At 41.5% G+C, this 17,789-nt stretch overlaps 2 protein-coding genes across 3 annotated transcripts; one reads left to right on the forward strand and one right to left on the reverse strand.

Annotated features, from left to right (window-relative positions):
• The first annotated feature begins 7,764 nt into the window (after positions 1-7,764).
• tekt1 (tektin 1) lies at positions 7,765-12,103 on the forward strand. Its single transcript, XM_063494304.1, has 7 exons — positions 7,765-7,930; positions 8,026-8,191; positions 8,369-8,497; positions 8,605-8,751; positions 8,911-9,136; positions 11,611-11,807; positions 11,944-12,103. Exons 1-7 carry the CDS (start codon positions 7,765-7,767, stop codon positions 12,101-12,103), a joined length of 1,191 nt encoding a protein of 396 aa, XP_063350374.1.
• A 282-nt stretch (positions 12,104-12,385) lies between these two features.
• Positions 12,386-17,562, reverse strand: xaf1 (XIAP associated factor 1). Of its 2 annotated transcripts, none has more exons than XM_063493711.1 (7): positions 17,462-17,562; positions 16,481-16,616; positions 15,867-15,923; positions 15,162-15,387; positions 15,002-15,066; positions 13,612-13,893; positions 12,386-13,521 (listed from the first exon to the last, which is right to left on the reverse strand). In XM_063493711.1, exons 1-7 carry the CDS (start codon positions 17,497-17,499, stop codon positions 13,489-13,491), a joined length of 837 nt encoding a protein of 278 aa, XP_063349781.1. In that variant the 5' UTR covers positions 17,500-17,562; the 3' UTR covers positions 12,386-13,488. The 2 variants fall into 2 exon arrangements, with proteins under 2 accessions (XP_063349781.1, XP_063349780.1); XM_063493710.1 differs by having other exon boundaries at positions 15,002-15,069.
• Positions 17,563-17,789: the final 227 nt, after the last annotated feature.

Raw genomic sequence — 17,789 nt, forward strand, 5'->3', positions numbered from 1 at the left:
TTTCCCTGTTTTGATCTGAGTATGAGATTTCCTGGCTTCTGAGAGGCCAGTGAAGTATTCATGAGGGCGGCACACAGGAAGTGTGGGTTGTTGTTGCTGTGTGCTGAGAGTAAAGAGGCTGCTAAAAAGTTATCCGTCTCCATCTTGCTGTTCCTAATTATTCAGAGAGATTCCAAACCATCTAGTGAACCCTCACGTTACACTTTACTTAAAAATCCATCTCTAGACCCAGCAGTTTTAGCTAATTATAGGCCAATCTCCAACCTTCCTTTCATATTAAAAATCCTTGAAAGAGTAGTTGTCAAACAGCTAACAGATCATGTGCAGAAGAATGGCTTATTTGAAGAGTTTCAGTCAGGTTTCAGAGCTCATCACAGCACAGAAACAGCTTTAGTGACGGTTACAAATGATCTTCTAATGGCCTCTGACAGTGGACTGATCTCTGTGCTTGTCCTGCTAGACCTCAGTGCAGCGTTCGATACTGTTGACCATAATATCCTATTAGAGTGATTAGAACATGCTGTAGGTATTACAGGTACTGTGCTGCAGGGGTTTGTATCATATCTACCTAATAGACTCCAATGTGTTCATGTAAATGGACACGGGGTTCAGTGCTAGGACCAATTCTGTTTACATTATGCATGTTCCCATAGCTGGACTGCCCATCGGGCATACCAGACATTTGCCCGGTGGGCCGATGGTGATTTTTCGTTTTTATGGGCCGATGTGTTTTTTTGTAATGGCATGAACAATCCACCACCTCTGGTGGATTGGCCAGATGATATGGCCAGATGCTGGCCGATGTGTAAAAATAACTCAGTTGTTTGGTGGTGGCTATGGCAGAGCTTCCACAGAGGCCAGCGGGTGGATGAGGGAAGGAGAGGCAGGAGGAGGCGGCCGCCGGTCCGAGTGTCAGGTGAACTGAATTTCAGGTAAGAAGTTATGACTTGCAGTCTATCTGGGTCAGATATAAACCAAATTTAGGTGTAGTTTATTTTCGTTGTGCTGACTTTTTACAGTCAGTTACAATAACTCCTGGTTTACCTTTTAGGTGACATGAATGAGTTGAAGGGAAGTTATAAACCGTTTCTGAGAGACAAATAACACCAGGATCCTTTTCTAAGTAGCTGACAGCTGGTAACTGTGCAGGGGCGGGTCTAGCAAAGTTTTGCCAGGGGGCCAGGTAGGGCATTAACAGGGAAAGGGGGGCACAAAGATATACTTTTCTTTTTTATTCTCATTTAAAATGTCTAGCTTTTATTAAATAATTATCTGAATCTTACAACCAAAGTTTTTATCTGATGTAAAATGTATAGAAATCATACATATACCAACAAGAGGGTGTACATCACTGTCACAACAGCGTCTGTTTTCATTCAAAGGCTTTATGGCTTTTCCTGTAATACCTGGTTGGCCCGTCTCTAGTCAAAATGCCCGGGCCGATTTTTTTTTTTTTTTGTCCCAGTCCAACCCTGCATGTTCCCTTAGGCAGTATCATCAGAATACATAGTATGCATTTTCATTGCTATGCTGATGACACCCAGCTCTATCTATCCATGAAGCCAGATAACACACACCAATTAGTTAAACTGCAGGAATGTCTTAAAGACATAAAGACCTGGATGATCGCTAACTTTCTGCTTCTTAATTCAGATAAAACTGAGGTTATTGTACTCGGCCCTGAAAATCTTAGAAATATGGTATTTAACCAGATTCTTATACTGGATGGCATTACCTTGGCCTCCAGTAACACTGTGAGCAACCTTGGAGTCATTTTTGACCAAGATATGTCCTTTAATGCACATATTAAACAAATGTGTACGACTGGTTTCTTCCGTTTGCGCAACATCTCTAAAATTAGAAATATCCTGTCTGAGAGTGATGCTGAAAAACTAGTTCATGCATTTATTACTTCCAGGCTGGACTACTGTAATTCATTATTATCAGGAAGTCCTAAAAACTCCCTGAAAAGCCTTCAATTAATCCAAAATGCTGCAGCAAAAGTACTGACAGGGACTAGAAAGAGAGAGCATATTTCTCCTATATTGGCTCTTAAAGCCTGTGCCAATGAGCTGGTGGAGGTTCTTACCTCCATCTTCAACCTCTCCCTATGCCAGAACACTGTCCCCACATTCAAGGCCACAACCATCATCCCTCTCCCCAAGAAAACCCCAGCCACCTGCCTGAACGACTATAGACCAGTTGCACTCACTCCAATCATTGCGAAGTGTTTTGAGAGACTGGTGCTGGCCTACATCCAGGGCAACATCACAGACACTCTGGACCCCCTGCAATATGCCTACCGGTCCAATAGGTCCACGTCAAACACCATCGCTGCTGCCCTTCACTATTCACTCTCCCACCTGGAAAACAAAGACTCATACATCAGGGTACTTTTTGTTGATTACAGCTCCGCTTTCAATACTGCCATCCCACACAAACTCACTCACAAGCTGGCAACACTCGGCCTCCACCCCACCCTATGTGATTGGCTACAGGACTTTTTGACTGGCAGGCCTCAGTCTGTCAGGATCAGCAACAGGACTTCAGCCAGCATTATTACAAACACTAGCGTCCCACAAGGTTGCGTCCTCAGCCCCATCCTCTACACCCTGTACACCCACGACTGTGTCGCCTCCAACAAAGACAACATCATTTTGGAGTTCGACACTGCAGTGATCGGTCGCATCACTGGAGGGGACGAAGCGGCTTATAGGAGAGAGGTGGGCGGTCTGGTGTCATGGTGTGAGGACAACAACCTCACCCTCAACACTGACAAGACAAAGGAGATGATAGTGTACACGAGGAAGAAGAGGAGGCCTCACCCACCCCTGTTTATCCGGGCCCTTGAAGTGGAGAGGGTGAGCAGCTTTAGGTACCTGGGCGTCTACATCTCGGAGGACCTCACCTGGTCACTGAACACCACACAGCTGGTCAAGAAGGCTCAGCAGTGGCTGTATTTCCTGAGGAGGCTGAGGAAGTTTGGTATGTCGGCCAAGATCCTCAGCAGGTTCTACAGCTGCACTGTAGGGAGCATACTGACCAGCTGCATCACTGCATGGTACGGCAGCACTACTGCTATGGACCGCAAACGCCTGCAGAGAGTGATAACAACCGCGGAGAAGATCATCAGAACTCTGCTGCCCTCTCTGCAGAGCATCTACCATCGCAGAGTCCAGAGGAGAGCTGCCTGCATCCTCAAAGACCCCACACACCCCTAACATGGACTGTTCACACTTCTGCCCTCGAGACGAAGGTTTAGAAGTGAAATCCAGAACATCCAGACTAACTAACTCCTTCTTCTCCACTGCCATCAGACTCTTGGACAGCTGACCCATTTTGAACAGTAATAATTATTTTTTTGCACGTCTGGTCATCCTACATATTAAGCCAGCATATTAAGCTATAGTTCTTTTGCACACATCTGTTTCAAATCTCCATATTTTGTCTCATTTTCTGTCTTCAGCTATTTATTTGTACTATTTGTATTTATATGTTCTATTTCTATTGTATATATTAATCGGCACCTGTGGGTGGACAGCAAAGAAAGAATTTCATTGCACAAAGAAATGCCTTTCCTCTTGTGACACATGACAATAAACACTTTGAATCTTGAATCTTGAATCTTCATTGGCTCCCTGTTAAATCCAGAATTGAATTCAAAATCCTGGCCTCAGATACAAGGTATTAAATAATCAGGCCCCATCTTATTTTAATGACCTTGTAGTACCATACCACCCCATTAAAGCACTTCGCTCTCGCACTGCAGGCTTACTTGTTGTTCCTAGAATACTTAAAAGTAGAATGGGAGGCAGATCCTTCAGTTTTCAGGCCCCTCTTCTGTGGAACCAGCTTCCAGTTTGGATTCAGGAGGCAGACACTATCTCTACTTTTAAGATTAGGCTTAAAACATTCCTTTTTGCTAAAGTTAGGGCTGGATCAGGTGACCCTGAATCCTCCCTTAGTTATGCTGCAATAGGCATAGGCTGCTGGGGGATTCCCATGATGCATTGAGTTTTTCCTTTCCAGTCACCTTTCTCACTCACTATGTGTTAACAGACCTCTCTGCACTGAATTGTAATTGTTATTAACCTCTGTCTCTCTTCCACAGCATGTCTTTATCCTGTTTTCCTTCTCGCACCACTACTGGTCACAGCAGATGGCCGCCCCTCCCTGAGCCTGGTTCTGGCGGAGGTTTCTTCCTGTTAAAAGGGAGCTTTTCCTTTCTCACTGTCGCCAAAGTGCTTGCTCATAGGGGGTCATTTGATTCTTAGATTTTTCTCTGTATGTATTATTGTAGGGGCTACCTTAGAATATTAAGCGCCTTGAGGCGACTGTTGTTGTGATTTGGCGCTATACAAATAAAATTGAATTGAATAACATTAGCTATGGTTCGTACCTTCTGTGTGGTCGGTTGTAATGTTAGATCGCACGATCGGCAAGAGAATACGCTTAAAAATGGGCTATCTTTTCATTGTTTCCCCACCTGGAAAAAAGGCCACCATCCTGTACAGCAGCTGTGAGACGAGCTGATATCGAGCTCTCTACCATCACCAGATATCTGTTGGTGTGTTCCAGACATTTTCATTCGGGTAAGTTCTAAATAAGTTCATATTACTCTTTATAGCCTATTAATTTTATTTTCGATGCACTCTGAGGCCATAGCAAATTAGAACAAACATCCTAGTGAGTGATTTTGCAGAACTATGTTCTATTTAATTATTCAGCGTTATTGCAGGCAAACCAGCCTATGAAATTGACGATACAAATCCTGACTGGGTTCCAACGCTACACATGGGGCACTCCAAAATCCCTGCCTCAAACATACCACCATGCCAATCATATTACTTCTTCCATGTGAGGGTGAAGAGCTGACCCTTCTGGATAAGATAGTGAGGCTTTGCTGCATTTTGGTGAACATGTGCCCCAGTGTGGTAGTACAACCAGGGAAAAATGAAGCGTGCTCTTGTTAAATGCTCTTAAAAGTCTTGTGCTGTGTATATATAGTGAGATTTTTTTTCAAAAAATTTTGTCATTTGTCACTATAAATGACATTGATTCTACATTGTAACTGTTGTGATTCTCTATAAAGTGGTTTTAATTTTAAAAAAGGCAAATCTTTATTTGTTTCTTTATTTAACTTTTGAGCAGTAGTACTTAGTAAGTACATATTGAGTAAATACAAATTATTTGCATGGCAATGCACTTCTGGCATAAATCTAGACCCCTTATATAAAAAATTATGGGTCAGTCCCACAACCCACAGCTTTACTGTGTTCCAGCAGTGTATCCAATAGAGGTGACAACTCCTCCAGAGTAGCAGGTGGAATTTTTCTTTTTTGAGGAAAGCTTCTTTTGCCTTTACTACGGAAGGTCTGTTTTTGTTTTGATCAAGAGCCTTTTTTGGGCAGCTGAAGAGAAGAAGTCCATCTTATGGCCAACCTCTGGGTGAGATCTGCGTTCGTGTTGGCTCCTTCCACCCCTTGACAAAATATCTGTACTTTTACTGTAATTTCCTTACATTTTAAAAATGGGTTCATTACTTTGGGTTTAACACATTAGAGGGAAGCCTTTATTTACCAGTCTTTTAACAACAAACTCATATCAATCTAACGGAGGTGAACAATGACAGTCTTATAGCGTGACCAGTGATTATTACACACACACAAAAATGAAAGCGGCAAAACGATATTTCCTCTACAATCTGTAGTGCTAGGATTAGAGTGGATTAAGGATTAAAGTGGATAGCAACTTTCGAGAACTGCATTTTTGGGACAGAAGATCAAGGAAGAGGGATAAGTTAAAGGAAATAATGGGAGTAAAGAGAATAATGTTTTATAAAACTGCAGATAATTTTAAATATAATCTTTCAAGTTATATTTAAAGGTAAGCACTGCTTACTGGAAATGTAAAGTAGACCTTTAATTTATTTTTTTCAATCAAATATTAGATCTGTATTATATGATGTAAAGTAAAGTTTTTTTTTAATATTTTGAAACATCCTGCAAAACAAACTGATTCTTATTCAGAGGTTCAGTAAATACGCTGTAGCACCAAATCACAACGACAGTCGCCTCAAGGTGCTTTATATTGTAAGGTAGGCCCTACATTAATAAATCATTGCTGTAACTTGGTGTACTGTGGCGACTGGTGCACAGCGACTGTGGTGCTCAGGTCATAGTTATGTTACATAAATTATAGCAGAGATATTTTGAATTTATACTGATAATGCTTAGTTTCATTTACTGATATTCACCTTTATACCTGTTTAGTGCCTAGTATAAAATTAGTATAAACAGTATAATGTCAGTGTAAGGAATGGAAATCAGCCAGGTTAGCTTGTTAAATTTTGGGTTACATTCTGTTAAATTCAGTTTTGTAAATCCACAAAGAGCAGGAAACTTCAGAGGAGTAGCAGCACAGGTCAGCTAATTACAGCCTGTACACAGAAAATCTGCTGGAGCTCTCAACAGAAGTTATTGTGAGTTTCTGATAGACACATCCTTTAAAGACCTAATTTTAAAGTAAAGAATGTCTGTACGTTTGCCACATATACCATACGCGAATTACGTAGCTAGTCCTGTAGTTAATCTTAAAGCTAAATTATGATAGTTAATCCGATAGCTAAGAGGAAAGGGATCGATCTGAAAATAAGGGGTGGGATCACCCTTTCAAATGTCAGAAAAACAAACAAACATCTTTATTCCTAATTCGATCCTTGAATCCACTTATTTAATAAATTACATCTTTAAAAGATTTTGAAAATCTTTTTTTTTTTTAAATTGGAATTCAAAAATGTTTTTTGAAATTAGGATTTAGATTTTTTTGCACAATTATTTTTCATAACATTATTAAATCATAACATCCTTAAATTTGAAATATTTATATTATTTACTCTTATTTTATTAGTTAAACAATAATTTATAATGTTAATGCCTAAACAAAAATACGAAATTAAAACTGAATTTGTAAATGAAATTGAATCTGATCTACTTTAATTTACTGATGTATAATTTTAATGCACAGTACATTTTTAAAACGCTTTATTTCGATGCGCGTGACTCTTCCGCTTCTCCATAGTTGAGTGTTGTTATGTAACAGTACTCCAGTGGTTTACCGGCGGCGTCTGATGAGGTGTTAGTAGCCGTTGCTATGGTAACCACTTGTTTTGCTTAACTTCTGCATAAGGTAGAGGACATTAAAACGGACTCTTCTAGTGGTATATATCATAAACGCTAGGCTCCTGTCGTTTGTTAAGTTAACCCGTCGGAAACTCTGTGATATCCGATTGAAGTTTCTCGTTTTGCTCTTTTACTGGTATGTTTTGAATCGTCCGGACCGGGGGGTTAACGGAAGCTGTTATTTTCATTTTGACTGTGTTTCTGTTCATTCGCTTTTTAATGGCCGGCTGACTATGAAAATCCATCTGCTAATGTAGAGGGGAGGGAGACAGGACAGAAAACAGGCTGTATGCATTTGCATCATTTTTTAGGACACAGTCTCAGGCTGCATTAACTCAAGACTTCTCTTAAGAAGCTTTTTAGACTCCTTTTTACAGCAGTGCAGTTGTACAGGGTGATATTAAGTGTTTGGTATTCTTATAGAGGTGTTTAGCTGGTGTTCAGTAGACCCAGCAGAGTGTCATGGGCACTTTCCTCTGGTGTTATTTTTTAATTTCTCTGTAACAATCAGCAGCCACATTTCTTCCCACTTGCTTGTTAATGTTCCTCCTTCCTGCTCATACTCACTACCAAGTGGCGAACGATGTCGTTCCCGGACCACAGCTCCCAGCTGGGTGCGGGACCCGATTTGAAAAACATTGAGGTTATGCTGAATCACTCCGAGCTCTTCAGGGCAGAGTGTAAAGGGCTGATCCTGGAGACTGACAAAGCATGGCGGCGCATGCAAAATGATGACAAAAAGCGACTCGGTAAGCAAAAATGAATATTTAACACAGAATGAAAGACTATGGAGGTGAATTGTAATGTTTCTTTCTTTTTTCTTTTTTTTAATTCTGCTGTCCAGATCAGCGGGTCAGAGATATCCAGTTTCTGATAAAGGAATTGGAGCTAAAGCTGGAGGAGGTCATTCTGGAGACTGATGCTCTTATAACTTTACAGAGCAGTGTTGTGAAGGCTCTGGAGGGCACCAAAGAGCCTCTGAGAGTCACTGTTCTCTGTCTGGAGGAGAGGTGAGGAAGAAAAATGATTTATTATTATAAATGTTTACAAGTTTATAATAATAATAATGTTACCAAAGAGTCCAGGAAATGATTGAAGCATACATTTTAAAGAAACTAATGTCAGCCCTAATTCTGTGTAAAGATGCACCTCCTAGCTAAGGCTAACATTAGGCTGATGATCTGCAGGATGAAACGTGCCCCGGCTGAGAGGGTGGAGGATGAGGTGGAAAGAGAGCTGCTGAAGGAGCAGGAGGTTCTCAAGGGAGTGGCTTCCCTCCTGGAGCGTACAGTGGAGCAGATGAGTGAACAGATTCGGTAAGAAAATTGGGCTCAATTCGATTTCGAGGGCTTAATAAAAGCACATGGAGGCTTTGGGTTTGCTACTCAGCCAACCAATGTGAAAGTCTGCTGTTTTGTTCCAGACTGAACCGATCTGCCAAGTACCATTTAGAGAAGGATCTGAAGGAGAAATCTGAGGCCCAGCACATTGACAACTCCTGTGTTGTAATGACCACCCATTCCATCGGTAACCTGCAGCTGTCCACAACTAAGAGCACCGGTCTGCCTAGGTGAACCTCTTGTTTAACACAGAAACATGTAGAAAAAGTTTTCAGACTTGAATTTGTTTTTCCTACTTGAGGTCTAAAATGATGCTGTGATTAGTTTTCTGCATAAAACGAAAGTCAAGAAATGTTAAAAAGATAGTTGCGTCATTTGGTTTTTCTTAGCTTGACAGTGACTCCAAAGCAGTGGGAGAACATCTCAGATATCAACATAGCTAAAGCAGAGCACCAGAAGTCCAACTCTGAGTCCATGAGGGTCCTGGTGCAGTCTGTCCTGGAGCAGACAGCTGCTGACATGCAGAAGCAGTTCCAGGCTACAACAACTGCCTTCCAGACACATATCCAGGAAATCAAGTCTGCCAAGAGCCAGATGGAAGAGAAACTGCCCGAGGTAGGGCAGGGGGGTTTGTTAGACTGAGTGCTTGTTGTAATATACAAGGAAGCAGATGTAATGCTGTGTTTATCATTCTGCCAGGTATGAAAGAAATGACTGGTTTCAAATCATTTTCTGTTCTGCTTTAAAGTTAGCACGTGTGTTGTGGTGACCTGAGTCAGTGCATTTCCCACATTTTTCATATTCTCACGTATTTGCACAAAAGTTGACCTCGCCTGCATTTGTGGAGGGAGGTGCACACACAGGTGTATTTGTTTGGCCATATCTGTGAGGATATTCACTCAAATGAATGCTTTGCAGGGCCTCTGACCTGTAAGTTAAACCATGAGTGCCAAGCACAAAACCCTTAATGTTACCCTAACCCAGTGGTTCCCAAACTTTTTTTGCTAGGCCCCCCTTTGTTTTACAAGAAAAATGTTCGCGCCCCCCACCCCCGCGTGCACACACACACAAACACATCCTCCAACCACACACACACCCATATTTTGCTCCATTGCGGTTTATTTCACACCTCAAACATTTAGTAAACAATTAAGCAAATACAAGTAATCTGCATTAAATTACAGGTGGTAATAAAATAAACTACTAACTCTTTTACGCTACGTCCACACCTACACGGGTATTTTTGAAAACGCAGCTGTTTCGTCCATACGTAAACGGCATTTCGAATCACCGAAAACGGAGATTTTTAAAAACTCCTTTTTTGCGTTTACGTGTGGACGAGGAATACAGAGTTCATCACACAACGTCAAAGGTATGTGCCTTTTTTCACGTCATGCTGTGCGCCACGTTATTGTTTACATGAGATGAATTGCAGAATGGCAGATAGAGACAAAATACTGTTAATCTGACTATCTTCAGGTTTTACACGCTTACATACACACACGTAGTTACTGTCCCTCCATTTAGAAAGGCAGAGGCGTCGCGGTGTGATTATTTTACGTGTAGTTGTTTTTTTCCTGTGTAATAATATTCAACATTGATAGCAATCTCCAAAAGTTGATTCTGTTCATCTGGACGTAGCGTTTTGTGGGAGAAACGTTTCGTCACTCATCCAAGTGACTTCTTCAGTCTCAGCTGACTGCAGGTTTCCTCAAATCTTATAAACAGTACATTTGCATAATGACTGAAACCAGCCCACTGAAGGAACAATGGGCTGGGAGGTCAGTTCCTTAATCATAAGGAAATTCTCATAATCATAATCAAATTCTCATGACCATTGATCAACAACCACTGACCAAAACCCACTGATCAAAGACCACTGATCAATGGCCATGAGTACCATTCACAGAGAGTTGGGGAATGGCTGCAATCACAGCATTGTAAGATGGCGAAAGATGTACCCTTAGGCCCCCTCCTCGATTCGGAGATGGTCTTTCCCTGTATGCTATCAATACATTTTTCAAAAAATGCCTCTCTGTGCAAAATGGGTTCAAAAACATAAACAACTGTAGGATACTGATTGTCCGTGATTTGAACCGGGGGAACAAATCTTGGCAGGATCAGCCTGATGTTATTTGTATCCCACTGTAACTTTACTGTATAAAGAGCTAACATCTCCAAAATGTCAGGAGTAGTTAGTCATTACGACAAGTGTGTGTGAACTAAAAATCAAGAATGTGGGATACTGATTGTCTGTGATTTGAACAGCCCAGCGCGTACTCCTGACGCAGCGAAAACCAATTCTGCAGGGGAGACCTACCTTGGCACTTCTGCAGGTGAAACCAAAGGGAAGATGGCTTAGAATGAAGTTGGTTTGGAAACATATTCAGCTATGCTTCATCTCCTGCTTTGCGTTTGTGTGGGAGCCCCGTGCTAGCAGTGTCCAAGCGTTTTGTTTTTTCCCCCCCCCTTTTCATTCCAAGCTGTGTCCAGGGATTACTCCCTGACTTCAAAACTCTGTTTCATTCAGAATGTTGATGAAAGTCCACATTTGCAGGTACGCTGCTAAACAAACCTCTCACTTTAGTTTTCATTTCCAGGAGGATCAACAGGTGCAGAGCAAAATGTGTCTGTATGTAACCAGAGGGCTCTCCTCTAGTCAGAGTGCCAAAAAGATGTGAATCACATCAAACTTTGTCCCCAGTAGATCAAAGATTTAGAGTGCAGATGAACTGAATCATAGAGTGTACATGAAAAACAGACATAACAACTGTGGCGTCATCATTGGATTTGCATTTTTGAGGCCTCAAGAGTAGCATCTTGCACAGTACCTTAGTATTTTGGTCCCAGAGGTGACCATATTTTGATGAGAGGATAGAGTGCAAAGTAAACAGCTAATGCTAGCAAAGTGTATTAGCAAGCTAACCTTATGTGTGCAGTGCAAAGACACATATATCTGCTAGTTACAACAGAGGAACAGACTAATAAAATGTTAGAATGTTAACTTCATAGTAGAATTCGTTTGAAATCATTTCACTGCAGATTGTGAATCTTGGCTGCCTCTGGTGTGACACCTGTATTCCCTCTAGATTCTGTCTGAGATATCCAGCCAGGAGAGGCTCAGAGAGGATCTTCAAGTGGCCATCACAGAGAATGAGCATTCCCTGAATCTGGCAAAGACCCGGCTGGCTATGCGTCTCCAGAGGCCCGGCAAGGAGCAGTGCTACGATCTAGCCCAGGCTCAGCTCCTCACTGAAATCCAGCACCTCACCTCTCACATCAAGAAGTATGGCCTGCAATAAAACAGATGTAAAATATTTGTCCTGCACAGCTCAAACCTTGTGACCGTGTGCAGTATTTGGGAATATTACTGCAGGGGACACACATCATTGTGAGATGTCTTTTTGTCTCTGTGTTGTCAGACTGCGTGAGGAAGCAGCTCAGTCACAGGAGCAGCAGAGGGCGCTAGTGCGCTGCAAGCTGAGGCTGGAGGAGGATGTCGATATGAAGGCCAGCTCTATCTACATTGACGAAGTCATCTGCACTCAGCTCAGGGAGCCTGTCAGGATACATACATTCTGACCATTATATGCACTTCAGATGTATTTCAAAATGCAGTCATTTTCTTTACAATATCTGTGATCCTGTTTCTCTTTTAAGCAGTTGGTTGGCATCATTTTTCTTTTACAACTGTTTGAATCTTTATTTTCACTCACTAAAATATTAAAATTGACCTCACATAGAATCTTGTGATTATTTTTATTTACAAACTACATAATAGCTTTTTTTTTGTTTTGCAGCAAAGTGTTCCAAGAATGAAGCCCACACACAGGATAATAAAAACTGAATTTATTAGACCTAAAAGTAATATTTAAATTTAACCTCCAAAGAAGATTGATTTAAGGTAAAAGAGAGTTACTGATCACCTTCACCAGCTTGTATAGCCTGAATCCCCAGAGGAACTGCATTTGCTGATGACCCTTTAATGTCAGCCACATTATCTGGGCATTATTAACACGGAAGCTCACGGAACCTGATGGCACATATTACCACATATGTCAGTAGCATTTGCCTAAATGACCAGAAGTCAAACATATACTTAGCTTCCAGGTCTTGGCACTCTGCTCTGCCCTTGCCAAAACAGAACTAGCGGTGTAGCCCTGTTTAGGAAACCTTTTGATTTAAATGTGACGATAAACTTTAAAAATCTCACAGCGGAAGATCATGTAGGTTACACATTGAGTGTATATTCGTTTGTAAAGAAGCGGTGTTTTTTTTTTTTTTTAAATTATATATCATATTTCACCAATTGGTATTCATGGAAGTACTTCAAACTCAAAGTCCTCAGGCTTGCAGTCTTAACAGGGTAACAGACAAAAGTGTGCACGGGGCTCTGGGTGTCAGCAATAGACTAAGCCTCACATACATGTAAATATCCTTTGGCGTGGAAAGGTCAGTCAATGCATCACACTGTAGCTGTGGAAGCATGTTAGTGATTCATGGGCACTCCCATTACTCTGTATCTTCTTAGCACACATTTCCCATCAGTCCCCTCTTCCTCTGCTTTGCGCACATCTAACAAAAGGTGAGGTGATCACCACTGCTGGAATATTAACATGATATGAGCATGAAAATATTTTAGAGTTATGAGATTTTTTTGCAACAACTGATCCATTCTTTTACACACAGCAGTGGAAATTGTGAATATGATGGATAAAGTGGTTAGCATGAACCAAGTGGCTGTGCATTTAATTAATAGACTGTAAGTATCAGGAGTGTGAAGTTTACTTAGATGCAGAGTAAAGTACTTTAATTCAAAAACAAACAAAAAATGTAAACATTAATAAAAGCATCAGAAGGAACCCTAAAGATCTGTTTGAAACGTGCACTTGCAAAGCCTGTACGCTCTCCTATGGTGTTGATCAAAGCTCTTGGGGGCAGCTTTTCCATTCTGAGGAGCTCTGTCTCTAGTTCAAGCATATGTGACGTCTGCACTTCACCTACAGACACACAGGAGTAGAGGGGAACATCTTACCATTGGTAAATTTCAGAAATTTTCAGTTAAATCCTTGGTGCTTCAGAAACATTACCTCATGCCACTGCAGTGTGGAGACGGGCAGAGCCAGATGACAATGCGGGCATGTACTGATTTGATCTGGGTCGCCTCCATTGATCCAGGGGCCACGGCTGGGTCTGTCTGAGAAGTTTAATTCCTTGTCGGTGGTCATCAGCTGGGGAGTGCCCCCCTTTTTTGAGAAATCAACCTCATCCTCCGACTCCTCCTCTGACTCCTCCTCCAACTCCTCCTCTGATGCTCCCTTTGACTGCTTTTCCACTTCATATTCCCACCTAGTTGTTGTAATACACTCCATCTGTTTTGTGGGGAATACAGAAAAAGGTATTATACAGTGACTCTTTACAGTGTAAATATTGTAGAGTGATGTTTCTTAATATGAAGAATAACAATCATCAGTGTGAACAGTTTGATTCAATGCCTTGTTTGTTTTCTTTCAATTCAATTCGGTTTTATTTATAAAGAGCAAAAAAATACACTAGTAAGGTCAAGACCCTACAATAATACAAAGAAAATCCCAACAATCAGACAACCCCCTATGAGCAAGTACTTGGTGACAGTGGCAAAGAAAATCCCCCTTTTAACAGGAAAAAACCGCTGGCAGAACCAGCCTAGATCTATAGCAGCATAACTAAGGGAGGATTTTGATCCTAACTTAACTATAAGCTTTATCTAAAACGTTTTAAGCCTAATCTTAAAAGAAAAGAGGGTTTCTGTCTCCACAATCCAAACTGGGAGCTGGTTCCACAGAAAGGGGGCCTGAAAGCTGAAGGCTCTGTCTCCCATTCTATTTTTAAATGCCCTAGGAACCACAAGTAAGCCTGCAGTCTGACAGCAAAGTGTATTATTGGGGTGATACAGTACTATGAGGTGTTGTTCAAAGGACATAAACATTACTGAGAGCTATGTGACCCTCTGCACACAAATGTTAAACTTGTTACTCAACATCTATGAGCTCAGTTTGATTTAGTCCTTAATTCTGAGCCTCACATTCTTCCTTTTTATGAAATAGAAGAGGCACCTAGACTTTCATGCTCTGATCTGGAGATAATCATACGCATATTTACTGTATTTGCAGCTCCCTTCTCTTGGGCATGAGGAAGCCTGAGGAGATCAGACCAGAAGAACCACTGACTTCCTTTGGATCGCCTTTTAAAACTTATTTCTATAGACTTGTTTTTAAGTGATTCAGCTACACGTGATGTCTTCTATCTTATCATTTTCATCTTTTACTTGCCTTCCTATATTTTCCTCCAGTGTCATATCTGTTTACTTATATTTTTAGTCTTTTTGTTGTGTGTATGTGTGTGACTTTAATCCCCATGTATCCTTTCAATTTTCTGCTAACAAGCAGTCTGCTTAGCTTGATAAACTGTGTTTATATGTGAAATAATGCTTTTAAATACCTCATGTTCGTCTATATCAGCAACTGGAAATGATGCCATACATCTGGTACAATTCACTGATATTTCTGCTGTTGAGAGAAGCACGCCAAGCGTTAAATAGCAGGAGATAAAATTACACTGAGGTTTACTGAGATTTTCGCTGAATCTATTATTCTCTTACTCTCTTTGAGTGCCCTGCTGGTCGCTTGTAGGGGACTTGATGACTTCTCAGTGACTGAGCAGGTCAAGCCATGATTGGGCTGGTCTCTCAGTCTGACATAACAGCCGCAGTCTCTGCAGAGCTCAGTGCGGCTCCCACACACCAAGCTGTGTCCGTCCAGCTCCTTCGACGGCACCTCCAGGTCACAAAACTGGCATGCCTGCAGACGCTCCACACATTCATCAGCCTGTGAGACAGCGAAAAGCACAGTTAGACTGATAACTAGGATAACTTGAGCATGAAGGTGTGGATTCTGTTTCGGTAATAACCCTCTCAGTCCATGGAGACTGTCTTCACTGGGGACAGCACTTTCCAGTTCATGGCAAGCTAGAGCTTAAACTTGTCAAAATTAAAGGACATTGTGCAACCTTCAGCTCCACTTACTCAAAGTAAAGTAAAGTGAGTGCAAAGTGCTACTTGCTAAGGCACTTTAATCAAATATTAGTGGGGTGCATGTATATATTTGAGCCTGTATATGTGTAGTCTTGAGCCTGTGTGGCTTTGAGAAAATCCAAAATAGATTTAATAAATGATTAAAAGCCCCAAATCACCTTGACATCCATGCCCATGATGATGAGTGAATGTAACCTGACCACAGCTGCAGATTTGTCACTATGTTGTTCTAATGTGTCTGAATGTCTACCTAAATGGTGGTGTTGGATTTACCTCATGATCCATCAGCTGAGAACGTTCCATCTTCTTGTTGCACTTGGAGCAGCTCACCTGATAACAAGCAAATTTGCAGATTTACATAGAATGCACGGTGCTGTGTCTGTGCGTCGTGTTTTACTTTTTCACATCGTGAGAACACCAACTCTTTTTAAAACAAAGTAAAACAAAGTAAACACTCGAATAGCTCATAAATCTCACTGCCTTCATGTTGAGTTGTTACCTACATTTTGCCCAATAATTGAGGGATCCATCATATCCTGATACACAAAACTACTCTCAGCTGCTTCCTTTTATTCACCAGGGGTCACCACAGCAGGGAGCTCCAGGGAGTGTTTGATATGGCACATTTTTTTTACACCTGATGATCTTCCTGACATGACCCCCAAAAGCATTCATATCTCCTCCCAGGACTGAACCTGGGAGCAGTCACTTGTTTGGCAAATATGCAAATTGCTCACTACACAGACACATGCTGATACTCAAAAGGTAGAAAAGGGTGTACCAACGTGCAGGGAATGACAGCACTCTGTCTGTGGCCTGTGCTGAAATGCTGAAATGATCTCCATGAAGTGGATGTGTGTGAATAAACAGCTTCACCGTGTTTGTACCTCTGCATGCTGTTCCTCTCTGTGATCCTTCAGCTGATCCCTGGGAACTGATTCATTGCAGTCCGGGCAGAGACACAGGAATCGGCTGCAGTGCGTCTCATGTAGAGCAAAGTTGGCTTCAGCGACCTCTTTGTGGCTTAAACAACAAAAGAAGGAAAGACATATGTCATTTTGTAGCGAGGGAAGTCAGATTCAAAAACAAACACAGAAATAAAATATGTACCTGAGAACCACATTTTGTGCTCAGCTGTCCTACTGAATGCTACTATAGGAAGTGGCAGGTATGCCCTGCCTGTAATACAGCTGGACTCTCTTTTTTGGACTGTCCTGCTACGTGTTAACACAGTAGAAGCACAGGGAAGTGTTCGGTGGTCGAGAGGAGAAAAATTGCAGATTTATTATTGCTTACAATCAGTTAGAGATGAGACACACCTTATCCAGTGAAGCAGTAACAGTAGGTCATATCTTTATTAGGGAGAGCCTTCCTGAAAACGAAACTAAGACTGCTTGTGATTCACATAAACTGTCAGACTGTGCGACGTACTCACGCAGTTTCCATTTAGCAGCAGCTTAACTGAAGCAGAGCACAGTATGGGCTTAATACACAGTGAAAGAGTGGACTGGCTCTAGCTTTCTGAGACTGAGCCCTCTTTAGAAAACAGATTTAAAGCATTTTACCGTTCCATATCAATTTTCAGTTACCGAAACCATACTTGGTTTGCAAACTTCTAACAAAGACTTTTGAGCAGATGAGCAGATCAAATGAGCAGATCGGGACAATGTGTCTCTTTCTTTCTGACATAATTGCCATTCTGACACTCATTCTGTTCAGTTTTTTGACTTCGACCAATCTATTCACCTTACGTGGTGGTTTATTCACATTCACTTTCCGGTTATCAAATTAACTGTAATCAATCATTTAAAAGCACTTTTAAATGAAAGTTCCACTTCAAACAAAGCTGTCACATGACACGAACTCACCACTGGCCGCAGGTGCGTGTTGCCTCCTTGTCTTCCATAAAAATGATCCGAGTGTGGAAGATTAATCTGAAATGTCTGACTGCTCTTACAACCTTGGTACTGCTTCCCCAAAATAGAAAGTGAAAACATCTAGCGGTTGTTTACAGGTTGCTATTGCGGACACCTGCCACAGAGGGGCGAGCGCGAGTTCTAAGTGGCCGTTTCGGTTCTTCAGTTTACTGCAGGACTGAACTGAAAAAGTATTGAATTGCAACGCTTTGTTTCGAAATTGCTCCTTACTTATTTAGGGACGTGTTTTTATTCACATTTTTATGAGTATTTTAACATT

Source organism: Pelmatolapia mariae, linkage group LG14 (assembly GCF_036321145.2).
Source record: "Pelmatolapia mariae isolate MD_Pm_ZW linkage group LG14, Pm_UMD_F_2, whole genome shotgun sequence".
Lineage (NCBI taxonomy): Eukaryota > Metazoa > Chordata > Actinopteri > Cichliformes > Cichlidae > Pelmatolapia > Pelmatolapia mariae.